We start from the raw sequence: 26,516 nt of genomic DNA, 5'->3' as shown, positions 1-26,516 counted from the left end.
CCTTCAGACAAACATCCTCAAATCACTCGCCACCCAGTACTTAAAAATAAAATAGAGTAACACTGTTGCAGGTGAGGAACAACAGAAAGAACTTGGAGAATCTGTAGAACCTGCCTTGTTGATAGTGCTGTTAAGCACTGCTCTACCTTCTTAACAGCACTATCAACAAGGCAGGTTCTACAGATTCTCCAAGTTCTTTCTGTTGTTCCTCACCTGCAACCGTGTTACTCTATTTTATTTTTAAGTACTGGGTGGCGAGTGATTGGAGGATGTTTGTCTGAAAGCAGAGCAACCGTTGCATTAATATCCATCTACGGCTCTGTGTTGTCGATTTCAAGTCTCATAGCAAAGGGTCTGAATACATATGTAAATATGATATTTTTTTTATTTTTTATACATTTGCTAATAATCTGGTTTTGCTTCGTCATTATGGGGTATTATGTGTAGATTGATGAGGGAAAAAATGTATTTAATCCATTTTAGAATAAGACTAACATAAAATGTGGAAAAAGTCAAGGGTCTGAATACTTTCCCGAATGCACTGTGTGTAGCGCCCCCTGGCGGTGAACAGAATTGGTATTATGACATACTGAAGCCAGTACAAAGTATAAACATTTCATATATACACTGAACAAAAATATAAAACACAATATGTAAAGTGTTATTCCCATGTTTCCTGAGCTGAAATAAAAGATCCCAGAAATATTCCATACGTACAAAAAGCTTATTTCTCTCAAATGATGTACACACATTTGTTTACATCCCTGTTATTGAGCATTTCTCCTTTGAAGGCAAGCCATCCACCTGACCTATCCAGACAAGCCATCCACCTGACCTATCCAGACAAGCCATCCACCTGACCTATCCAGACAAGCCATCCACCTTATCCAGGTGTGATATATCAAGAAGCAGATTAAACAGCATGATCCTTAATTACACAGATGCACCTTGTCCTGAGGACAATAAAAGGGCACTAACATGTGCAGGTGTCACACAACAGAATGCCACAGATATTTCAAGTTTTGAGGGAGTCTGCAATTGGCATGATGACTGCAGGAATGTCCACCAGAGCTGTTGCCAGAGAATTTAATATTAATTTCTCTACCATATGCTGTTTTAGAGAATTTGGCAGTATGTCCAACCGGCCTCACAACCGCAGACCATGTGTAAAAATGCCAGCGCAGGACCTCCACATCCGGCTTCTGCACTTGCAGGATCGTCGAGAGACCAGCCACCCAGACAGCTGATGAAACTAAGGAGTATTTCTGTCTGTAATAAAGCGCTTTTGTGGCAAAAAACAAATTCTAATTGGCTGGGCCTGGCTCCCCAGTGTGTGGACGTGGCTCCCCAGTGTGTGGACGTGGCTCCCCAGTGTGTGGACGTGGCTCCCCAGTGTGTGGACGTGGCTCCCCAGTGTGTGGACCTGGCTGCCCAGTGTGTGGGCCTGGCTGCCCAGTGTGTGGGCCTGGCTGCCCAGTGTGTGGACCTGGCTCCCCAGTGTGTGGACCTGGCTCCCCAGTGTGTGGACCTGGCTCCCCAGTGTGTGGACCTGGCTCCCCAGTGTGTGGACCTGGCTCCCCAGTGTGTGGACCTGGCTCCCCAGTGTGTGGACCTGGCTCCCCAATGTGTGGACCTGGCTCCCAAGTGGGCCCACCCATGGCTGCACCCCTGCACAGTCATGTGAAATCCATAGACTAGGGCCTAAATTCATTTATTTCAACTGTATGATTTCCTTATATGAACTATAACTCCGTAAAATCGTTGAAATTGTTGCATGTTGCGTTTATATTTTTGTTCAGTATAAATACCTACGTAGTAAATGTTACTGGGTTTGCTACTGTAAAGAACTCAACTGACAATTCATATTTACCCAAAATGTTATTTATTGGTGTCTTTGGGATAACTTCCAATATAACATTTGAGTAAATACCTGGTCTTTTCTGTAAAATAAAGTGCTACCGAGTCCCTTTGAACTGTAAAGAATGTCCTTAATACAAAAACCAAACATTCCTATGTAGCCATTCAACAGTCAATGTGAAGAGATATGAATACAAATTTATGGATTTGATCTAATGAAAAGGTATTGTTGCTCATGATACTATAACAAGACTGTCACATCTTTAATGCTCCCGAAAGCAAATTAAGTTCCAGGTTATACAGTCACATCACAAGATTTAAAACATGTCAGATGTCAATGAAGGTAAGGTGTGTTGATTGTTTCTGTAAAAAAACATTACGCAGGTCTGCCTGTTCAGAATCCTTGAGGTTATTTCAAGTCAGGTTCCTACTTCAAAATAGACCAGGAAGAGATATGTAATACATATTGCATCAACCACCCTGACTTTATGAAACTCCAGCAGACCAAGTCAAAACAACAATTTATATAGCATACCTTTAAAACTAGTGTCCCTCTATAAAACATGGTAATACTCACTTGATCTTTTTTAAATGTATTTTTTTTAAACACTCAGTTAAAGAATCCACACTAAACAACAAAGAGAAACAAGACTCCTCTGTATTCACAAATTACTCTCAAAAGAGTATTGCTTAAATATAAAACAGGCCAAACTAAAATATAAAAAAACAAAAGCACAGAAAAAAAGATGTGTTCCTTTTTTCAAGGGATGGTTGGGGGTCTAGCATGTCAGGGGTAGGGAGTAGTCTCTGGCACCTGTACACTCAAACAGTGCTGGACAGTAAGTCCTTCAGTGAAATTCAAGGCTTGTCCTTTTCGGACTCTGCATCATCCTTCATCTTCTGTTCCTGCATACGGGTCCGGGTGGAGCCTGAAAAACGGAGACAACCTTGAGTTTCATGGCATACATACAGAACAGACAGTTAACAGAAAGACAGACTACAGCACTTGAGGCAGATAAAAGCAAAGTCTATTGGATTACAATGTTTGAGGGATTTGAAACGTAGAACTGATAATATACGAAACGAAGGATGATGAAAGCAGAATTCAGGTATAAAGCCAGAAACAAACGCACCTATCTCTGCAAGTTTCTGTATCAGTCTCGACTCTTCACCAGGTTTGCTGTGAGGAGAGCAAGATGAGATCAGCAACTTATTTCAACCGTGCCTCACCTCTGCATGAACAAAACATTCTGCAGCCTAGTATAACCAAAATTAAAGATAGCCATCTCCTACCTTTCATCAGCTTCATCCTGTCCTTCTACATCAAAGCGCAACCTCTTCAGGGGCTTGGGGGCGGAGCTCATATCCAAACTCCTCTTCAAGGTCCTATCACTGCTGTTCACCATCGCATTGATCTTCTGGAACTTATCAGAGGTCTGCAGAGGAAACAAGACAGAACATCATTTTAGTACACTGGACACAATGCCCATTTCAGGAAATAATATTTTCCACTATGTTGATGAAAATGATCACTTACTCCAAACGATTCACCGATCGATACCAGGATTCTGTGGAGAACAAAACACAGGGTTTACATTTACTAGTTAATAACGCAAAAAATGTAACAGACATTACCATAACAAAATAGGAGAAAGATTCACAAAATTTGCTAATATCTTTGCCAGTTTGGAACTGAAACATCCAGATAATGAAATGTGCCTCAGCTATAAATCGGTTCATCACTAAGCGCATACAAAACAAGGTGTCAGCCTGGTTCATGGGTGGGAGGGTACTGACCTGGTACGTGGGGTCATGACTGGAGACATGCGTGTTGGGCTCTTCATGGGAGAGATATAGACGTTGTTGCTGCCAGGCACCCTCAGGGGGGAGTTGGGGAACTTGTAGGGGCTGCGGGGGATGTGTGGGATGGGAGACAGTGTGGGGGGCTGGGGGAGAGAGAGACCGTAGGGAGTGTATCAGTAGAGAATACTAGAACATTAAGGCAAGCAAGCATTTTGAACCTGCGTGTGAGAGGTCAGGACCATGTGAAGTATGTTGCGGTGCCACATGGGAACGCTAACTGTCCGTCTCACCCTGGGAGAGGCGTACTGCAGGATGTTGGTCTTCAGTTTCTGCATGAACACCAGGTTGTAGAAGACAATGATGGAGTCATACTGGCCCTCCCGGATTAACACGTGCTTAAATGTCTGCAAGAAAGACGGGGAGATGAGATGTTCTGCATCTGTGGTAATCCTTCCTCTCATCTGACTTAATAAAGCCTGCCACACTAGCCATATGGAGCAAGTCCTTTTCAGTCCCTCATGTCTACACTACAGCTCCACAGCAGGAGTAGATAGTTCATACCCCTGTGTACTCACCTCTTGGTTGGTGTTGGGCATGTTCTTGTAAGCAGTGACGATGGTCTTGAAACGCAAGTCCACGTTCTTCACCTTGCATATGGCGTACATGGCCGACATCATCAACTGTTTGGGGATAAAAAGCCACGGGTGTCAAAGTTGTACATGATCATGTATAGAGTGTTTTGATCGCACAATTTGCATCAGAGTACGTGTGTGAACACAGCACAGTACCTGGTCCAGGTGGCGGTCTCTCATCAGTTCATACTCATTCTGCAGTGTGTGCTGGAACAGAGTCCACATGATTGGCTCAAGCTCAGGGTGAGAGGTCAAAAGTTGTGTGTAAAGCATCTTCAGCCTCATGTAGGCCAGCCGGTACACTACAGGAAGAACACAGAACGAGTTAGAAACCGGGTTACAAAGACAGACAACCAGTCATACACAAACAACACCCCACCGACGACTGTAGACCAACTACCAACTCGTGAAATCTTACATTTTTTGTAGAAGAGGCTGAGAGAGTTGGACTTTGGGTGCCTAGGGGTCTGATGGGGCGCCGGGGCAGAGGGCTGAGAGGAGGGTGGGGCTGTAGATTCAGGGGCCGGCAGGGTACGGCTACTGGGCCGCACAGGGGAAAGATACCTGCCAGAGAGGAATAACAATATTAGAAAAACAATAGTACAAGCTTCTAGCATAACAATGAGATGGATCAGTGACACACAATTATTTCTTAAACCATGTTCTAAAAAAAGGTTAAATGGTCAATATCCTGGAGAGATCTTCACAGGTTTTCAACCTAACCTCTGACCAGTCTTTCCCAAAGTCTAGGGCTTTGATATCAGTTACTGTTGGTCAGTGTTCATGTGGCCAGACATGCCCATTATCCCCCACCCTGTTCACTTCACCCATTCACAGACTTAACATTCCACAACTACTGAGTTTATGCTTTGTCAGGGTTCCGCAAAACAACTTTGATAAGATACATGTTGTTCCTAAATGCAGTTACAAGAAGACAAGGCTGAAATTGTACTGTGCTTTTTTGTGAGCATTCAAATGCAAGAACATACCAATCCAGCTTAATAACCTCAAATTGGTGCTTATCAATCCATTGGGCAGAAGTACAACTTGCGTGCCTTCCCAAGCCTGAAAGGGATGCCATTTGAAAAACAAACAACATTTACTACTCAGATCTCTGGCACCCATCCATGCTTGACCGGATCTTACTCCAGCTTTGTAACAAAACAACAGTCAATGAAAGGTTGTGAGTGTATGACCCAATTAAAGTTGGGCAATATTACGATAGCATCGTCCATTGATGATGCTTGACATGGATCGTCAATGATGACATTGAGAAGTGACAAATTGTACCAACTTCTGTGTTCATGCAAGCGACCCATTGAACAAATCCTCACTTATCAGTATCTGTAATTTGGCAGTAAGCCCAGACCTTGTTTTGAGAACAAAAGCGATCAGTTTCAAGGTCTCAACATAGAGAGAAGAAGCCTTGTGAGGTATTGGTCGGTCACAAGAATGAAGCAAACGTTAACCAATTATGAACGATGAATAAGCTAAATCATGCAAATTTGACATATACTGCAGATAAGGGAATGGGACTGCCCCATTCAATGGTGCATTATGTTTGTTGGAACCTCTCCAGTGTGCTGACCATTATTAATTTAAGTGACTTAGAATGTCCCTGTGTAAGAATTTCCACAGCAGCTTTCTCACAATGAATCACAAGTCACATCTCAAAAAGTTGTTTGAATATATATACATACACACACACACACACACACACACACACACACACATACACATACACATACATACACACACGTATATATACATATATACACACGTGTATATATACACACGTGTATATACACACGTATATACACACACACACACACACACACACACACACACACTTTTTTTTGTAATAATGACAATTACAACAATACTGAATGAACCCTTATTTTAATTTAATATAATACATAAATAAAATCTATTTGTCTCAAATAAATAATGAAACACGCTCAATTTGGTTTAAATAATGCAAAAACAGTGTTGGAGAAGAAAGTGCAATGCGTGCCATGTAAAACATTTAAATTCCTTGCTCAGAACATATGAAAGCTGGTGGTTCCAGTTATTCAATATTCCCAGTAAAGTTTTAGGTTGTAGTTATTATAGGAATTATGGACTATTTCTATACCATTTGTATTTCATATACATTTGACTATTGGATGTTCTAATAGGCACATTAGTATTGCCAGCATAATCTCAGGAGTTGAAAAATGGCACCGGAAGAAATGGCAGCAGTTTTACAGGAGCCCAACCAATTTTACTATTATGTGTTTTTTTCTGCGTTACTTGTAACTTGTTTTGTATATAATGTTTCTGCAACCATATCTTACGGCAGAAAAGAGCTTCTGGATATCAGGACAGCGATCACTCACCTCACTATCCTCCAAACACCCGGCAGGGCCGACATCCCAGTTATTTGCAAGAGGAAGCGACGCTGGTACAGAGGACGAAGAGCCGGATGCCTCGTCAGGACTCGCAGAAGGCGAGTAGGAAAGCTGCCGTTACCGTCACTATTACTAGCCAACGTGCAATCACTGGACAATCATTGGACGAGGCATCCTACCAATATCCTATGTTTCACGGAATCGTGGCTGAATGATGACATGGATATTCAGCTAGTGGGATATACGCTGCACCGGCAGGATAGAATAACACACTCCGTAAGACGAGAGGGGGGGCTGTGCATATTTGTAAACAACAGCTGGTGCACGAAAACTAAGGAAGTCTCTAAATTCTGCTCGCCTGTAGAGTATATTGTGATAAATTGCAGGCCACACTACTTGCCTTGAGAGTTCTCAGCTATACTTTTCGTGGCTGTTTATTTACCACCACAAACAGATGCTGGCACTAAGACCGCACTCAGTCAGCTGTATAAGGAAATAAGCAAACAGGAAACCACTCACCCAGAGGCGGCGCTCCTAGTGGCCGGAGACTAATGCAGGGAAACTTAAATCAGTTCTACCAAATCTCTATGAACGTGTTAAATGTGCAACCCGAGGGGAGAAAAATAAATAACAATTACCTGTTCTCCACACACAGAGACGCGTACAAAGCTCTCCCTCGCCCTCCATTTAGTAAATCCGACCACAACTCTATCCTCCTGATTCCTGCTTACAAGCCAAAATGAAAGCACGAAGCACCAGTGACTCGGTCTATAAAAAAAGTGGTCAGATGAAGCAGATACTAAACTACAGGACGGTTTTGCTAGCACTGACTGGAACATGTTCCGGGATTCTTCCGATGACATTGAGGAGTACACCACATCAGTCACTGGCTTTATCAATAAGTGCATCGAGGACGTCGTCCCCACAGTGACTGTACATAAATACCCCAACCAGAATCCATGGATTACAGGCAAGAAATCCCACTATGCCCTCCGACAAACCATCAAACAGGCAAAGCGCGAATACAGGGCTAAGATTGAATCATTCTACACCAGCTCCGACGATCGTCGGATGTGGCAGAGCTTGCAAACTATTACAGACTACAAAGGGAAGCATAGCCGCGAGCTGTCCAGTGACACGAGCCTACCAGACGAGCTAAATCACTTCTATGCTCGCTTTGAGGCAAGCAACACTGAAGCATGCATGAGAGCATCAGCTGTTCCGGACGACTGTGTGATCCCGCTCTCCGTAGCCGATGTGAGTAAGACCTTTAAACAGGTCAACATACTCAAGGCTGTGGGGCCAGACGGATTACCAGGACGTTTGCGCTGGGCATGTGCTGACCAACTGGCAGGTTTCTTCACTGACATTTCCAACATGTCCCTGATTGAGTAATACCAACATGTTTTAAGCAGACCACCATAGTCCCTGTGCCCAAGAACACAAAGGCAACTTGCCTAAATGACTACAGATCCGTAGCACTCATGTCCGTAGCCATGAAGTGCTTTGAAAGGCTGGTAATGGCTCACTTCAACACCATTATCCCAGAAACCCTAGACTCACTCCAATTTGCATACCGCCCAAACAGATCCATAGATGATGCAATCTCTATTGCACTCCACACTGCCCTTTCCCACCTGGACAAAAGGAACACCTATATGATAATGCTGTTCATTGACTACAGCTCAGCGTTCAACACCATATTACCCTCAAAGCTCATCACTAAGCTAAGGAACACCTGGGACTAAACACCTCCCTCTGCAACTGGATCCTGGACTTCCTGACAGGCCGCCCCCAGGTGGGGAGGGTAGGTAACAACACATCTGCCACGCTGATCCTCAACACTGGAGCTCCCCAGGGTTGCGTGCTCAGTCCCCTCCTGTACTCCTTGTTCACCCACGACTGCATGGCCAGGCACGACTCCAACACTGAGCTAAAGGGTTTGCAGACGACACAGGGAGGAGGTCAGAGACCTGGCCGGGTGGTGCCAGAATAACAACCTATCCCTCAACGTAACCAAGGCTAAGGAGATGATTGTGGACTACAGGAAAAGGAGCACCGAGCATGCCCCCACTCTCATCGACGGGGCTGTAGTGGAGCAGGTTGAGAGCTTCAAGTTCCTTGGTGTCCACATCAACAACCAACTAGAATGGTCCAAACACGCCAAGACAGTCGTGAAGAGGGCACGACAAAGCCTATTCCCCCTCAGGAAACTAAAAAGACTTGGCAGGGTCCTGAGATCCTCGAAAGGTTCTAAAGCTGCACCATCGAGAGCATCCTGACCGGTTGCATGACTGCCTGGTACGGCAACTGCTCGGCCTCCGACCGCAAGGCACTTCAGAGGGTAGTGCACACGGCCCAGTACATCACTGGGGCAAAGCTGCCTGCCATCCAGGACCTCTACACCAGGCGGTGTCAGAGGAAGGCCCTAAAAATTGTCAAAGACTCCAGCCACCCTAGTCATAGACTGTTTTCTCTGCTACCACACGGCAAGCGGTACTGGAGTGCCAAGTCTAGGACAAAAGGGCTCCTCAACAGTTTTTACCCCCAAGCCATAAGACTCCTGAACAGGTAACCAATTGGTTACCCGGACTATTTGCATTGTGTGCCCCCCCCCCAACCCCTCTGTTTTATCATAAATGCATAATCACTTTAACTATACATTCATGTACATACTACCTCAATTGGCCCGACCAACCAGTGCTCCCGCACATTGGCTAACCGGGCTATCTGCATTGTGTCCCACCACCCGCCAACCCCTCTTTTTACACTACTGCTACTCTCTGTTCATCATATATGCATAGTCACTTTTTTCAAATGTCTTTTTACTGTTGTATATCTTTACTTACCCACCCACACACCTTTTTCCCCCCACTATTGGTTCGAGCCTGTAAGTAAGCATTTCACTGTAAGGTCTACTACACCTGTTGTATTCGGCGCACGTGACAAATAAACTTTGATTTGATAGGCTTGAAGTCATAAACAGCGCTGTGCCTCAAGCATTGCTAAGAGATGCTGGCAAACGCAGTAAAGTTTGAATGAATGCTTACGACCATGCTGCTGCCTACCACCGCTCAGTCATTCTGCTCTATCAAATCATAGACTTAATTATAATATAATAAACACAGAAATACGAGCCTAGGTCATTAATATGGTCAAATCCAGAAACTATAATTTTGAAAACAAAACGTTTATTCTTTCAGTGAAATAAGGAACAGTTCCGTATTTTATCTAACAGGTGGAAACCCTAGGTCTAAATATTGCTGTTACACTTCACAACCTTCAATGTTATGTCATAATTATGTAAAATTCTGGCAAATTAGTTAACGAGCCAGGCGGCCCAAACTGTTGCATATACCCCGACTGTGTGTGCAATGAACACAAGAGAAGTGACACAATTTCCCTAGTTAACATGAATTTCTTTTAACTAAATATTCAGGTTTAAAAAAATACACTTCAGTGTATTGATTTTAAGAAAGGCATTGATGTTTATGGTTAGGAACATTTGTGCTATGATTGTGCTATTGCTAAATCATCACCCGTTTGGTGAAGTAGGCTGTGATTCGATGATTAATTAAACAGGCACCGCATTGATTATATGCAACGCAGGACAAGCTAGTTAACCTAGTAATATCATCAACCATGTGTAGTTAACTAGTGATTATGTGAAGATTAATTGTTTAAAACAAAATAAGTTTAATGCTAGCTAGCAACGTAACTTGGCTCCTTGCTGCACTCGCATAACAGGTGGTCAGCCTGCCATGCAGTCTCCTTGTGGAATGCAATGTAATCGGCCATAATCAGCATCCAAAAATGCAGATTACCGATAGTTATGAAAACTTGAAATCAGCAATGCCGATTAATCGGTCGACCTCTATTTTGAATAGCCTAAAAACGTAACGTAGCCAGGGGACTAGGGCTGACCCCAATTATTCGACTGGTCGATTGTTTGGTCAATAGGCTGTTGGTCGACCAAGATTTTTTTTTTAGTCGAGAAGTACCGAAAATATATTTTATGGGACAAGAGACACCAATCTCATTCACACCCATTTCAGTGAACTAATCCATTGAGGCAGACTAATCTATTGCAGAGGCTGCGGGGATGGCACAGTCCAAGAAAGGGAGTGTGGCTGGACAATGCAGGTCTCTCTTCAGAATGCACTCTCTCACACCAATTTGTGCACATTCATTGTTTCATAACTTCAATTGTGTGAATTGTTTGCTAATTCCTAATCTACAATGTTTGTTTGGTTACGGTAATGCATTCAATACATTATTCCTTTTACCGTTCTCATTGTCAGAGGGAGTGGACACGTTTGCAGAGCGCACAACCTATGCTACACCTGTGAGAAACAAGTTTTGGTTTATTTCATTATTTTTATGAGTTGTCAATTTAGTCATTGTCTTTTGTTTGGAGCCTCCTGTCAATGTGGAGTAAGGATGCGCACATGATTATGCATAGAAGTAGGCCTATAGGCTGCCTGGTCTGCGCACAAATGTAGGCAAAAAAAAAAAAAGTGTCCATTTGGGGATCTGATTGTATTTCTGATTGGCTTAATGCACAACCACTAATGAGCTAGGGAGCTTCTCAAAGTAATGTTTTCTTCACCTCAAACAGCAAACAAAGTTGGTTTTTACAGCCATTGAGATATTTTTTATTTCACCTTTATTTAACCAGGTAGACCAGTTGAGAAGTTCTGATTTACAACTGTGACCTGGCCAAGATAAAGCAAAGCAGTGTGACACAAACAGAGTTACACACATGGAATAAACTAACGTACAGTCAATAACACAGTAGGGGGAAAAAAATCGATATACAGTGTGTGCAAATGAGGTAAGATTAGGGAGTAAGGCAATAAATAGGCCGTAGTGGCAAAGTAATTATAATTTAGCAATTAAACACTGGAGTGATATATGTGCAGAAGATGAATGTGCAAGTAGATACTGGGGTGCAAAATAGCAACAAAAAAAATAACAATATCGTCATGAGGTAGTTGGATGGGCTATTTACAGATGGGCTATATACAGGTGCAATGATCTATGAGCTGCTCTGACAGCAGATGCTTAAAGTTAGTGAAGGAGATATGAGTCTCCAGCTTCAGTTATTTCTGTAATTTGTTCCAGTCATTGGCAGAGAACTGGAAGGAAAGGCGGCCAAAGGAAGAATTGGTTTTGGGGGTGACCAGTGAACTACACCTGCTGGAGTGCGTGCTATGGGTGGGTGCTGCTATGGTGACCAGCGTGCTGAGATAAGGCGGGGCTTTACCTAGCAAAGAATTATAGATGACCTGGAGCCAGTGGGTTTGGAGACGAATATGAAGCGACGAGAGCATACAGGTCGTAGTGGTGGGTAGTATATGGGGCTTTGGTGACAAAACGGATGTCACTGTGATAGACCGCATCCAACTTGCTGAGTAGAGTGAGTTTTACGAGGGTATGTTTGGCAGCATGAGTGAAGGATGCTTGGTTGCGAAATAGGAGGCCGATTGCAGATTTAATTTTGTGCTTTAATTTAATGCTTAATGTGAGCCTGGAAGGAGAGTTTACAGTCTATCCAGACACCTAGGTATTTGTAATTGTCCACATATTCTAAGTCAGAAACATCCAAAGTAGTGATGCTGGACGGGCGGGCAGCGATCGGTTGAAGAGCATGCATTTAGTTTTACTTGCATTTAAGAGCAGTTGGAGGCCACGGAAGTAGTGTTGTATGGCGTTGAAGCTCATTTGGAGGTTTGTTAACACAGTGTCCAACGAAGGGCCAGAAGTATACAGAATGGCGTCGTCTGCGTAGAGGTGGATCAGAGAATCACCAGCAGCAAGAGCGACATCATTGATGTATACAGAGAAAAGAGTCGGCCCGAGAATTGAACCCTGTGGCCCCATAGAGACCGCCAGAGGTCCGGACAACAGGCCCTCCGATTTGACACACTGAACTCTATCTGAGAAGTAGTTGGTGAACCAAGCGAGGCAGTCATTTGAGAAACCAATAATGACAATAGCTCCTCAATGTTTTTGGAAAATCTTTCCTTTCGATAACCAATGTAATGCTCAGAGCTAGTGGAAATATAACATAGGCCTACTTAATTAATTCTTATCCCTTGAGCAAATAGCCTACAGCAGTGTCAGTCCCGAGCTCACTGGCACAGGAAACTGAGGGCTTAGTTAATAGTTGATACAATGTTTCAAGTTTCTTGCAGACAGGCCATGCGTAGCCAATGTGATTTATAGGATTTTTTAAATTTTAAATCAGGATATTTCTTTTACCTGCAGGCTGCAGTGTTTTCATTTGTTGGCTTTATAGGCTAATTTTACATAGTTGGAAATAGATAGATTAACCAAATGAAATTGATTGAGATACAAAGATGTTGTTATAAATTAAATGACAATGTTCCACGAAAATGTTCATATGAAAACCACAAGTGGCGCACATATCGGTAGAAATGGTAAGATAAATTGGCATTCCACATGAAAGTTTACCGACTCCTTGTGTAGCCTATTACCAGCAACTTCAGGAGAGTAATGGCAGAATCTACAAAAGCCAGTAGGAGCGGGAGGAGAATGGTCAGGACAGATTCAGTTCTCCCTCTTCTTGTTATCTTGATCTCTGGTTCCCACTAGAGTAATTGGTCTTATTTCATCAAACAGTGAGCTTAAACCATCAAACAAGCTCAATGCATATATAGTTGATTTTATACACATAGGGTGTAATATGTTTTAATTTACAGTAAAAACTTTTAATCTCAGATTTTTTATTATATATAAAATTTAAAAAAAATATATATATATATATATATATATTATTAAATTGTAGTGATTCACATGATTTGAGGATAAATCCAGCAGTTCCCTATGCTGGGTAGTGAGTATCAAAGCAAACACTCAACCATGAGCACCACGGAGCCTTCAAAAGAACTCCGGGACAAAGTAGTGGAAAGGCAGATCAGGGGTTGGGTATAAAAATATTTCAAAAGGCCTTCAATTAAGAAGTGGAACGTGTATGGCACCACCAAGACCCTGCAGTCTGTCAAAACTGGATGACCGAGCAAGTAAGAGACTGATCAGAGAGGCTACCAAGAGAGATAGGCTTTTATTGCCAAGACTGGTCAAAATGTGCATGTGATAATATCCCAAGCACTCCACCAAATCTGGCATGTATGGTAGGGTGGAAAGAAGGAAGCCATTACACAAGAAAGCCCACCTTGAATGCAGTTTGAATTATGCAAAACACTGGAACTTCTGTAGCCATGTGTCAAAACGTTGTGATGAAACTAAAATGGAACTTTTTGGCCTAAAAGCAAACGTTACATTTGGCGCAATCCCAACACATCACCCAAAGAACCCAATCCCTACTGTGAAGCATGATGGTGGCAGCATCATGTTATGGGGATGTTTCTCATCGTCTTATCAGGATAGAAGGGAAAATTAATGGAGAATTGTACAGAAAGGTCCTTGAGGAAAACCTGCTACCCTCTGCAAGAACACTGAAACGGGGACAGAAGTTCACCTTCCAGCATGACAACGATGTCTGGGGTGTAGACTTTTTATAGGCTCTGTAAACTACACATTAACAGTCAGTCTCCCCAGACATCATCATATTTCACAATGGGGACTGTGAATAAGGTGCGTTAGTGTCAGATGAGGGTGGGGACTTACAGGTCCGCTGCAGTGTGGTTGTGCTGTAGGGGCTGGTTGAGGGTGGCAGGGGGCTCTGCCTGCTCCACTGGACCCTCCTCACGGGTCCGTTTCAGCAGCTCAAACAGTGGCGAGTCCTAGGGACAAACACATGGAACAGTATTCATTAGACAGGCACTACAGCATTTCACACATGCACCGAAGCACTAAAAACACAACAGCAAGTAATACCAATTTCATGGAACTTGTTCCTAAAGCTCATAATGTCATAATCAACACAATGTACATTAGACTATGTGCCTAAACGTTATTACATTATACCTCCATTATTGGCAATATATTACATTATCAGAATTTATGACATTATAGATGCAAAAGTTATTACATTATCAGCAACTATTACAGTAGCATTTTATAACATTAGTTGCTACAGGGTTAACATCCCGTCCTCGTGCCACTGGTGATATTGGGTTTGACCTTTGGAATATGGACACTCCCTAAGCCTCTATGTATTAGATCTTATCAGACACACGTAATATTCAATTAAACTATATTCATACAAAAGGGTGGGTGTGTTTATGAAAGCAGGCCTATATGGTTATCTACGCTAAGACTTCACCAGGAATTCCACATTCAACACTTTCAGTCGTTCCCCGTGCTATATTCAACCTAAAGGCAGACAAACTTCCTGTGGCTGTTTGTCAAGCTGCATTTTGGGCCAAGAACAAAGGTATGACATTTATTGAACACTCACATGCATGCCCACACTTGCACACAAATAGACGCATACAGCACGGCTCTGTATCGGAGTCAGTGAAAGCCGCACCTAGTCGCCTGCCTCATCACGTTAGTCTGCAGGCTCAGGCTTGCCATCGCTGGAACCTTCCCCTTCCTGTCATTCTGAGGCAGCTGCTTCGGTGACGCCACTGACTCCAAAACAGCTCAAGAAAGTACACTGGGCTCTGGGGCTGACATGAGAGTATGACTTAACTGATTCCTTTCACCAAGCAGAGCCAAATGAAGACGTGCTCTGTTTGGGGGTATGATAGCTCTTAGATATCAAACAAAATAAAGACAAAATAATACACTACATTTCATTGCTTGATATAAAATTTGATATTTTCATGAGATCCTGACAGCATGCTAAGGGCACAGAAAACAAGCTAACACATATCTAGAGTTACTTCAGCCTGGGGATATAAGGGGTTAAAGATGACATTTTCAAAACAAACATCAAGAGAGAAAGTGAGAAAGACTGTAGGTCTTTCAGCTAAAGCTGTGGGCCGGGCTTGGAGGCGTGGTGGCTTACTCCTCCCAGTGTGTGAGCAAACAGTCGGTTAAGCTTCAGTCTAAAGGTAGAGCTTCAGAACAGAACACTGACTCCACTGAACTTAAGGCTGCACCACCGGTGGACAGGCAGGCTGCAGCAGAGCCGCTGTCAGTTTCCAAGTGTAGGGTCAGTAGGAACACCATGCCCCCAAGGGCTGCAGCAGGAAGAGACTGGAAGAGGGCTGCCAGAGGCAAAGCAGGAGGCCGGGAGAGAGGGAGGGACCCAGAGGGGCAGCAGAAAGCCTCTCAGCTCACAGACCCGAGGAGAGGCACATGACTCCCCCCTCTTTCACTGGAGCAAGGAACACCACTGACTCTGGAGTGAGAGAAGAAACTCTCCAGACTCAGAAAAGACAACCTCAAGGCTGTTCACAAGAAGACCACAGGACATAAAAACAGACCTGGGATCTTACAATTACTCTAACTAGATACATCTTACTCCTGCCAATGGATTAACTGAGAGGACTGTTGTCTTTTTGGATACTAGCACAGGTATTGACAGAGTTACTTGCTGTTCTTTTTAAAACGCTGGGCTTTCTGAAAAAGCAAGTTGACGGTGGTATTTACATCAGAGCACATTATTATGGTTAAAAACCATTGGATAGAATGAAAATGATGGGGGATGAGGCTAAAGCTTAACTGGAAATGACATAGATAACATCAACGGATGTGTACCCCTGAAACTAAGGAAACTTATTTTGTACTCTATTCTTTGGAATTATCTTGTACAAGTGATTGCTGCTTTCCACAGAAACTTTCCCATTTTTGTATTGACATTCATCAACACTCCCATCCTCCAAACCCTACACCACTCCTCCCGAAAGATGTATAACAGCACTCTGGAGACTGATGGCATCAGTTCTCTGGGCTTCAGCCAAAACAACACGAGCTGCATTAAGAGTGACGGCTTCAAGTACACCATGTACACTTCAGTCTTCAGCCTGGTCTTCATAGTCGGGTTGCTATTCAACATGGTCGCAGTCTACATCTTTGCCTGCACGCTGAAGCTGCGTAACGAGACCACCACCTACATGATGAACCTGGTGGTGTCCGACCTGCTCTTCGTCCTCACCCTGCCCTTCAGGATCTTCTACTTCATCAACAGAGACTGGCCGTTTGGCAGGGTGCTCTGCCAGCTCTCAGTCTCCCTCTTCTACACCAACATGTACGGCAGCATCCTCTTCCTCACCTGCATCACCGTGGACCGCTTCCTGGCCATCGTCTACCCATTCCGATCACAGGCGCTGCGGACAAAACGGAACGCCAAGCTGGCCTGCTGTGCCGTGTGGGTGTTGGTGCTGTCTGGCAGCCTGCCGACGGGCTTCCTCCTGGACACCACCTCGCTCAGAAACTCCAACTCCAACTCCTCAGTCAACTACTGCTTCGAGAACTTCTCCAACAAGCAGTGGCAGTCCAGTCTGTCCAAGGTGGTGGTGTTTATTGAGACAGTGGGATTCCTGATTCCGTTGTTACTCAACGTCTTCTGCTCGGTCTCGGTCCTCCAAACACTGCGCCAGCCCCAGGCCATCAGCCGTGGTGGCCAGCTCAACAAGACGAAGATTCTGAGGATGATCGTGGTTCATCTCCTCATTTTCTGCTTCTGCTTCATCCCTTATAATGTCAATCTGGTGTTCTATGCCCTGGTCCGCACCAAGCTGCTGAAAGGCTGCGCTGTGGAGTCAGTGGTGAGGACCATATACCCTATCGCCCTCTGCATTGCGGTCACCAACTGCTGTTTTGACCCAGTAATCTACTACTTTACATCTGAGACCATCCAGAACTCCATCAAACGGAAGTCGATGGCAGTTCGCAACAATAAGATGTCCGTGGGGCTTCAGACAGACACGCTGAAGAGCCACAGCACCATGCAGAACAACCTGACGACTCTGAGAGAAAAAGTATTTCACAATGAATCCACTGTGTGACGTCACCACCTTGATGAGGCATCAATATTTCAGGTGACTCAATTGTTGGTGCAACGCACCCAGATGATCTAAAGCAAAAGATGGGAGATCGGTGGTCTGGAGTGGATTCTATAAGAACCATAGCATCACAGGAAGCAAGTACAGTTGCATTAAGGGTACCCACTAAGTCCACTGATTCAGCTCTGAGTGTCGTCGTGTTAAGGGCAATTCCACGGTATCAGTGACACTAACTAGGTTTCCATTCAATTGGCGAAAGATTTATGCAAATATTCTAAACATCTGCACAAATAAAATATGTGAATTTTCCCACCAGTGGTGCCAAACAAACTGGTGGATAGATAGATATCCATCTCTCTCTGTGTGATGCCATACTGCACACAAAATGTCATTTCTCTTCATGTTCATGTACCGAATAAAAATCTAAAGTTCAACGTGTTTCCATCGCATTTTCAACTCCACCGATAGTTGTCAAAAACTGTTGCGTTAAATAGCAAGTGTGTCTACTCTGGTCTTGGCACTTGTGCTCCAGCCAACAGCTGACAGAAACAGTGTGGTTAGGCTGTGCGGGTAGGCTCGTCTTGTGAGATTATTCTGGATAAGAGAGAGAATATTTTTTGTAAAAACGGCAGTCAAGCAACGGTCATGTCAACAGAATAAGAGGCGCGATATTTACTGGAAAGAAGCGTGAAGATCAGGGTGCACTTTCACCACACTGAAGTTAATCATTTATTTTAATCTGTAGCCTAATAAAACTTCATGGTCGTAGTGGGAGGACCACACATTATCGCGACTCCAAGTTTACTTCGACATGATGGTTAATTATATCAACATTTGCACATGAAGGCATTTCCACTGCCATTTCTCATATAATTAGTTTTACAGACAGAAAAAGATCACCACGTTGAATGAACAAATTAAAATTGTTACCAAAAAGTTGTTCCCAAACTTCGTATCTGCACGGTACTTCAAGTAAATGTGTTTTTGTCAAATGTTCAGTGGAAATTGTTAAAAGTAGTCCTTGTGCATAGTTGTATGGTTTGTTTAACTTGGCAATCGTTGGTTTTTGTTTGACAAAGATTTAAAGTGAAAAATATGAGTCTCAATATCCCTCTGTTACCATGGAATTGCCCTTAAGGATTACATCAATAGCGGTGTTGGCTGTCAGGATTTTCCTACATGATACAGGTCTGGCGGGGAACCCTGGACTGTGGTGCTACAGATTTACAAAACAAAAAGTGTGAACACTTACCCACAACACACTTTGTGACTTGTCAAACAGTGACTCAGGTGTCTAAATGAGTCTCTGTTGAAATACTTTATACCAGGCAGTGGTCAGTATTTTCCCTGCAACAATAAGTACAGAATATTGTATAATAAACTCAAATAATTAAATAGCACTTTACAGAGCAACACATTTTACTTGCACCCCCCGCTCCCCCCAACAGTGATTGTGACACCAATTTAAAAAATAATAATGAAAGCAAACAAGTTCTCATCTATTTTGTTGAGTCACCAGAAGTGAATAGTCGGTGGTAAATATGTATGATATTACCCAGGTTTACCTTTGCACGCCATATATTGATTTGTGGGTAATAAAACAGAGTGAGATATTTAGGGCATTTTACAAAGACATATGGCTATCAGTCCTTCAGGTTTATGACTAGCTTAGCGATAACGTTCTCCCTTGCTCATATTAATCATACAACTGAACGACTAAATAGCTAGTGCACACAGAAACCACCTCAAACCATTGCCAAGCATGACAAAGAACGTCTGGCTAGCTAATGACAACTGAGTTAAGAAGGATTTGTTTGCTATTGACACAGTTCATCATGCATGTGTTAAATCATTGTTTAATTAAGTTGAGTGTCACACCACAACTAAATCTCGCCTTCGAGACCATAAAATTTAGTTCAGGGGGTGAAACAAAAACAAACCGAGTAAGAAAGTAGATTTAAGTCTGATCTAATGGGTTGCTGGGTGGCTATTTTAGAACAAAAAAAAATGGAAATAATATATATTTGAGAATAAGGCTGTGAACACATTCTGGCCCTGTTCAGCAACATAGAATAGCTAGACTACCACCACCAAGGGCTGCTACCTGAAGAAACATTTACTTCGACAGCATCAGCCATGAGGGAAATGTGAGAAGCATCTGGCCTCTGTTATACAGCCAGAGGACAGAGGTATGTGAAACTGACTAACTATGCCAGTGGTGGGTGGCCAAAATGTCAACCAAAGTGAATACAACAATGATTCAACACTCAATGATTATGGAAAAGAAAAACAGCACAATGCTGTATTTTAGGGAATCAACATCTTATTCATACACTGAACAAAAATATAAAACGCAACATGCAACAATTTTACTGAATTACAGTTCATATAAGGAAATCAAATCAATAAAACGCTAATCTGTGGATTTCACATGACTGGGCAGGCGCACTGGGCCTGGCTCCCACTGGGAGCCAGGCCCAGCCAATCAGAATTTGTTTTTCACAACAAAGGGGCTTTATCACCGACAGAAATACTGGGTGGCCGGTCTCTAGAGGATCCCACAGGTGAAGCCAGATGTGGAGGTCTTAGTGAAACGCAAACTCCATACAGGGCATTCGGAAAGTATTCAGACCCCTTCACTTTTTCCACATTTTGTTCCATTTCAGCTTTATTCTAAAATGTACCCTCAAATCTACACACAATCAATAGCCAACAATGACAAAGCAAAAACAGGTGTAGAACTTTTTGCAAAAAACTGATATATCACATTTACATAAGACCCTTTACTCAGTACTTTGTTGAAGCATCTTTGACAGCGATTACAGCCTCGAGTCTCCTTGGGTATGACGCTACAAGCTTGGCACACCTGTATTAGGGGAGTTTCTCCCATTCTTCTCTGCAGATCCTCTCAAGCTCTGTCAGGTTGGATGGGGAGCGTCGCTGAACAGCTATTTTCAGGTCTCTCCAGAGATGTTCGATCGGGTTCAAGTCCGTGCTCTGGTAGGGCCACTCAAGGACATCCAGAGACCTGTCCCGAAGCCACTCCTGCATTGTTTTGGCTGTGTGCTTAGTGTCATCGTCCTGTTGGAAGGTGAACCTTCGCCCCAGTCGGAGGTCCTGAGCACTCAGGAGCAGATTGTCATCAAGGACCTCTGTACTTTGCGTCGTTCATCTTTCCCTCAATCGTCACTAGTTTCCCAGTCCCTGCCTCTGAAAAATATTCCCACAGCATGATGCTGCCACCACCACCATGCTTTACCTTAAGGATGGTGCCAGGTTTCTTCTAGATGTGACGCTTGGCATTCAGGCCAAAGAGCTGAATCTTGGTTTCATCAGACCAGAGAATCTTGTTTCTCATGGTCTGAGAGTCCTTTAGGTGCCTTTTTTCAATCTCCAAGCTGGCTGTCATGAAAGCCACTCATTGAAAGGCACGTCTGGCCACTTTACCATAAAGGCCTAATCAGTGGAGTGCTGCAGAAATGGTTGTCCTTCTGAAAGGTTCTCCCATCTCCACAGAGGAACTCTAGAGCTCTGTCAGAGTGACCATCGGGTTCGTCGTCACCTCCCTAACCAAGACCCTTCTCACCCGATTGCTCAGTTTGGCCGGGCGGCCTGCTCTACGAAGAGTCTTGGTGATTCCAAACTCCTTCCATCTTAGAATGATGGAGGCCACTGTTTTCTTGGGGACCTTCAATACTGGAAAAGAGCGTTGGTACCCTTCCTCAGATTTGTGCAGCGACACAATCCTGTCTCGGAGCTCTACGGACAATTCCTTCGACCTCATGGCTTGGTTTTTGCTCTGACATGCACGGTCAACTGTGGGACCTTATATAGATAGGTGTGTGCCTTTCCAAATCATGTCCAATCAATTGAATTTACCACAGGTGGACTCGAATCAAGTTGAAGAAACATCAAGAATGATCAGTGAAAACACCTGAGCTCAATTTCGAGTCTCATAGCAAAGGGTCTGAATACTTATGCAATAAAGTTGTTTAAAAAAATAACTGTTTTCGCTTTGTCATTATGGGGTATTGTGTGTAGAGTTAAGAGGATTTTTCTTCTCTCCATTTAATCAATTTTAGAATAAGGCTGTAACGTAACAAAATGTGCAAAAAAGTGAAGGGGTCTGAATACTTTCCGAATGCATTGTACATTTGAGCAATCTATGGCTTTAACTCAGCGTGTTGTAGTACTTGAGATCGGTCTTGGTCGAGACCACATTGAGTGTCTCAAGTGTCGGATACATTTGAACCCGGTCTTGACTCTGTCCTGGACAGTGAGGAAACATAACTTCTTCCAGAGACCAGCAGAGTTAAAAAAGAAAAATGATCCGCTTCCATGCAGTAAGAGCATAAACCCGCTTCCAAATAGATACACTCCTTTCTTGAAACAATACCTATTATAGACATGTTTGCACAGTGGTGAACCTATTGGACCTCCAGTGTGTGATGCTTAAAAAGGACAGCAACGGTAATACCAGCCACTCATGTGAGAGTGCACTTTCTGTAAAACACAAAGGGCCAGTGGTGTATTGGAGGCTATACGCAGGTATAAATACTTTTTTTATGGGCACTGCATATACTCACTTAATCCCCACTGATACACATCAAAGTAGTGTAGTGGAGGTATACGACTTACCAATTATGTAGTACATTAATTAGTGAAATCATGCTCAAAGTAACCTACACATGAAATATATTCACGTGAGTCGCACACGGCCTCATTTCTGCGGAAAATCATCTGCAGGCAGCAAGAGCGCTCAACTGGTTTTGGCATGGAGCAGCTCACAGAAGAATGACATTGGTAGCAGGTGGGGTAGTTATGAAAGACGTTTCAACTTATGATATCTACCAGTAAATGCTAACTAAGGCAACAATGGGTACGCAAACCAGGTATTGAGAGACGCTCAAGTGTTTTAGTACTATATCTCTTGACACAATGATGAAAATAATCATGGCCTCTAAACCTTCAAGCTGTATACTGGACCCTATTCCAACTAAACTACTGAAAGAGCTGCTTCCTGTGCTTGGCCCTCCTATGTTGAACATAATAAACGGCTCTCTATCCACTGGATGTGTACCAAACTCACTAAAAGTGGCAGTAATAAAGCCTCTCTTGAAAAAGCCAAAACTTGACCCAGAAAATATAAAAAACTATCGGCCTATATCGAATCTTCCATTCCTCTCAAAGATTTTAGAGAAGGCTGTTGCACAGCAACTCACTGCCTTCCTGAAGACAAACAATGTATACGAAATGCTTCAGTCTGGTTTTAGACCCCATCATAGCACTGAGACGGCACTTGTGAAGGTGGTAAATGACATTTTAATGGCATCGGACCGAGGCTCTGCATCTGTCCTCGTGCTCCTAGACCTTAGTGCTGCTTTTGATACCATCGATCACCACATTCTTTTGGAGAGATTGGAAACCCAAATTGGTCTACACGGACAAGTTCTGGCCTGGTTTAGATCTTATCTGTCGGAAAGATATCAGTTTGTCTCTGTGAATGGTTTGTCCTCTGACAAATCAACTGTACATTTCGGTGTTCCTCAAGGTTCTGTTTTAGGACCACTATTGTTTTCACTATATATTTTACCTCTTGGGGATGTTATTCGAAAACATAATGTAAACTTTCACTGCTATGCGGATGACACACAGCTGTACATTTCAATGAAACATGGTGAAGCCCCAAAATTGCCCTCGCTAGAAGCATGTGTTTCAGACATAAGGAAGTGGATGGCTGCAAACTTTCTACTATTAAACTCGGACAAAACAGAGATGCTTGTTCTAGGTCCCAAGAAACAAAGAGATCTTCTGTTGAATCTGACAATTAATCTTAATGGTTGTACAGTCGTCTCAAATAAAACTGTGAAGGACCTCGGCGTTACTCTGGACCCTGATCTCTCTTTTGAAGAACATATCAAGACCATTTCGAGGACAGCTTTTTTCCATCTACGTAACATTGCAAAAATCAGAAACTTTCTGTCCAAAAATGATGCAGAAAAATTAATCCATGCTTTTGTCACTTCTAGGTTAGACTACTGCAATGCTCTATTTTCCGGCTACCCGGATAAAGCACTAAATAAACTTCAGTTAGTGCTAAATACGGCTGCTAGAATCCTGACTAGAACCAAAAAATTTGATCATATTACTCCAGTGCTAGCCTCTCTACACTGGCTTCCTGTCAAAGCAGGGCTGATTTCAAGGTTTTACTGCTAACCTACAAAGCATTACATGGGCTTGCTCCTACCTACCTCTCTGATTTGGTCCTGCCGTACATACCTACACGTACGCTACGGTCACAAGACGCAGGCCTCCTAATTGTCCCTAGAATTTCTAAGCAAACAGCTGGAGGCAGGGCTTTCTCCTATAGAGCTCCATTTTTATGGAACGGTCTGCCTACCCATGTCAGAGACGCAAACTCGGTCTCAACCTTTAAGTCTTTACTGAAGACTCATCTCTTCAGTGGGTCATATGATTGAGTGTAGTCTGGCCCAGGAGTGGGAAGGTGAACGGAAAGGCTCTGGAGCAACGAACCGCCCTTGCTGTCTCTGCCTGGCCGGTTCCCCTCTTTCCACTGGGATTCTCTGCCTCTAACCCTGTTACGGGGCTGAGTCACTGGCTTGCTGGGGCTCTCGTGCCGTCCCTGGGGGGTGCGTCACCTGGGTGGGTTGATTCACTGTTGTGGTCGGCCTGTCTGGGTTGCCCCCCTTGGGTTGTACCGTGGCGGAGATCTTTGTGGGCTATACTCGGCCTTGTCTCAGGATGGTAAGTTGGTGGTTGAAGATATCCCTCTAGTGGTGTGGGGGATGTGCTTTGGCAAAGTGGGTGGGGTTATATCCTTCCTGTTTGGCCCTGTCCGGGGTGTCCTCGGATGGGGCCACAGTGTCTCCTGACCCCTCCTGTCTCAGCCTCCAGTATTTATGCTGCAGTAGTTTATGTGTCGGGGGCTAGGGTCAGTTTGTTATATCTGGAGTACTTCTCCTGTCCTATTCGGTGTCCTGTGTGAATCTAAGTGTGCGTTCTCTAATTCTCTCCTTCTCTCTTTCTTTCGCTCTCTCTCTCGGAGGACCTGAGCCCTAGGACCATGTCCCAGGACTACCTGACATGAGGACTCCTTGCTGTCCCCAGTCCACCTGGCCATGCTCCTGCTCCAGTTTCAACTGACCTGAGCCCTAGGACCGTGCCCCAGGACTACCTGACATGAAGGCTCCTTGCTGTCCCCAGTCCACCTGACTGTGCTGCTGCTCCAGTTTCAACTGTTCTGCCTTATTATTCGACCATGCTGGTCATTTATGAACATTTGAACATCTTGGTCATGTTCTGTTATAATCTCTACCCGGCACAGCCAGAAGAGGACTGGCCACCCCACATAGCCCGGTTCCTCTCTAGGTTTCTTCCTAGGTTTTGGCCTTTCTAGGGAGTTTTTCCTAGCCACCATGCTTTTACACCTGCATTGTTTGCTGTTTGGGGTTTTAGGCTGGGTTTCTGTACAGCACTTTGAGATATCAGCTGATGTACGAAGGGCTATATAAATAAATTTGATTTGATTTGATTTGAATAGGTTTAGTCCCAAATCTTGGTTAGTAGGCTATTTGTGATGCGCAATTCAGTCATCATGCCTGGTTTGCATCAGAAGCGTAGGCATGGGTGGGCACAGGCCAACCCACTGGGGAGCCAGGTCCACCCGACTAGATTGGGCAAAAATAATATAAATTCTTCCCAGACCAAAATGTTCTCCTGGTGTAGTTTAAGCATTGTGGACTTAGAACATTTTTTTTATGTTGAAAAATATATCATATTTCACACAGGGTGCTTTCCTTCACTGGGGAGGCTGTTTGGGGAATTTTGGGCATAATGTTTGTACCCATTTCTCCAGGCACCACTACACCACTGCATAGCACCGATGGAAGGACAGAAGGCAAACACAGCATGATGTTCAGGATGAGCAGTCCATTCACTCTGCCACTAGGTCCCAATCACAAGAATACAAACACAACCATTAGGCTAAGCATTTCCTAATCTAAATGTACAACTAATTGAAATCATGGTCTTGCATTGGACTCACATTTTTCTGGTCTCCGTTTTTACTGACCCCTCGTCCCACTCCCGGTCTTGAAATCGGTCTCCAACACAACACTGGAATGTAGAGTCCGAATCAAGACTAAGACAGGGTGGGGAGGGGGGGGACAAGGGGTCCAAGTCAAGACCAGAAAAATGTGAGTCCAATAAAAGACCATGACTGTAATGTTGTCAAATCACCACCACAAGAGTTCAAAATGTCCAGTATTTCTGTGAACATATTTCAGAACAACATATGGATTCTTTAGACATTCAGAATAGTGAATAAATGCTGCTGAGGAACAATAGAGCCACTCTACAAATTATTACTAACCCAGACATGCATTCAGAGAATGGCTAAGGATTCATAAAATACTAATTATATTACTTTCAATGATGTTCTCATTTAATATCTTGTTGTTGGATTAAGGATTAACACCAAAGAGAAAAAAGATTCAATAAGGATTTGTCTTCAGTGGTCTGTGGGAAGCTAAAATAAGCCATTGGCTAGACCATCAGAAGTAGTGTAGTGGAGGTAGGTGGCCATACCAGGCAGTGATGCAACCACTCGATGGTGCAGCCGTAGAACCTTTTGAGGATCTGAGGACCCATGCCAAAACTTTTCAGTCTCCTGAAGGGAATAGGTTTTGTCGTGCCCTCTTCACGACTGTCTTGGTCTTCTTGGATCAGAAGGAGAGCACTGTATGTCTGTCAGATAGGGAACTGGGGGTTAACAACCAATCAGGAAAGCAGGGACTGTTTGTTGCTCACACTGACTGCATGGTGCTCTTATAGCTGAGAGCAGTGTTGGAACCGCCGACTGGTCTCGAGACCACATCGAGTGTCTCGGGGTCAGACACGTTTTTACTCAGTCTTGACTCCGTCTCAGACAA

The 26,516-nt window shown here is 43.7% G+C and overlaps 2 protein-coding genes across 3 annotated transcripts in view; one reads left to right on the top strand and one right to left on the bottom strand.

Moving 5' to 3' along the window:
- Window positions 1-1,865: 1,865 nt before the first annotated feature.
- The window catches only part of rb1 (retinoblastoma 1), a 43,670-nt gene continuing 19,019 nt past the window's right edge, over window positions 1,866-26,516 (bottom strand). The window contains exons 1-11 of one of the 2 annotated variants that reach the window (XM_052457075.1): window positions 25,631-25,719; window positions 14,336-14,451; window positions 4,711-4,856; window positions 4,449-4,594; window positions 4,236-4,340; window positions 3,951-4,064; window positions 3,655-3,803; window positions 3,395-3,425; window positions 3,151-3,293; window positions 2,991-3,037; window positions 1,866-2,786 (exon numbers count right to left, since the gene is read on the bottom strand). In XM_052457075.1, the coding sequence (XP_052313035.1) occupies window positions 2,716-2,786; window positions 2,991-3,037; window positions 3,151-3,293; window positions 3,395-3,425; window positions 3,655-3,803; window positions 3,951-4,064; window positions 4,236-4,340; window positions 4,449-4,577 (789 nt within the window). In that variant the 5' untranslated portion in view covers window positions 4,578-4,594; window positions 4,711-4,856; window positions 14,336-14,451; window positions 25,631-25,719 and the 3' untranslated portion in view covers window positions 1,866-2,715. Of the gene's footprint in view, window positions 2,787-2,990; window positions 3,038-3,150; window positions 3,294-3,394; window positions 3,426-3,654; window positions 3,804-3,950; window positions 4,065-4,235; window positions 4,341-4,448; window positions 4,595-4,710; window positions 4,857-14,335; window positions 14,452-25,630; window positions 25,720-26,516 lie in introns of those variants that run through there. The other variant, XM_035780473.2, reaches the window with a different exon arrangement.
- Window positions 16,385-20,281, top strand: LOC118390181 (lysophosphatidic acid receptor 6-like). Its single transcript, XM_035780474.2, has one exon. It carries the CDS (start codon window positions 16,468-16,470, stop codon window positions 17,566-17,568), a length of 1,101 nt encoding a protein of 366 aa, XP_035636367.1. The 5' UTR covers window positions 16,385-16,467; the 3' UTR covers window positions 17,569-20,281.

The sequence above is a fragment of the Oncorhynchus keta genome, chromosome 11, assembly GCF_023373465.1.
Source record: "Oncorhynchus keta strain PuntledgeMale-10-30-2019 chromosome 11, Oket_V2, whole genome shotgun sequence".
In the NCBI taxonomy this organism is placed as follows: Eukaryota; Metazoa; Chordata; class Actinopteri; order Salmoniformes; family Salmonidae; genus Oncorhynchus; species Oncorhynchus keta.
Note: the sequence above shows the minus strand (reverse complement) of the source record. Positions and strands in the feature narration are given on the sequence as shown.

Coding starts and splice junctions, on each gene's coding strand:
- LOC118390181 (XM_035780474.2), top strand. CDS start 16,468: ATGTATAACAGCACTCTGGAGACTGATGGCATCAGTTCTCTGGGCTTC.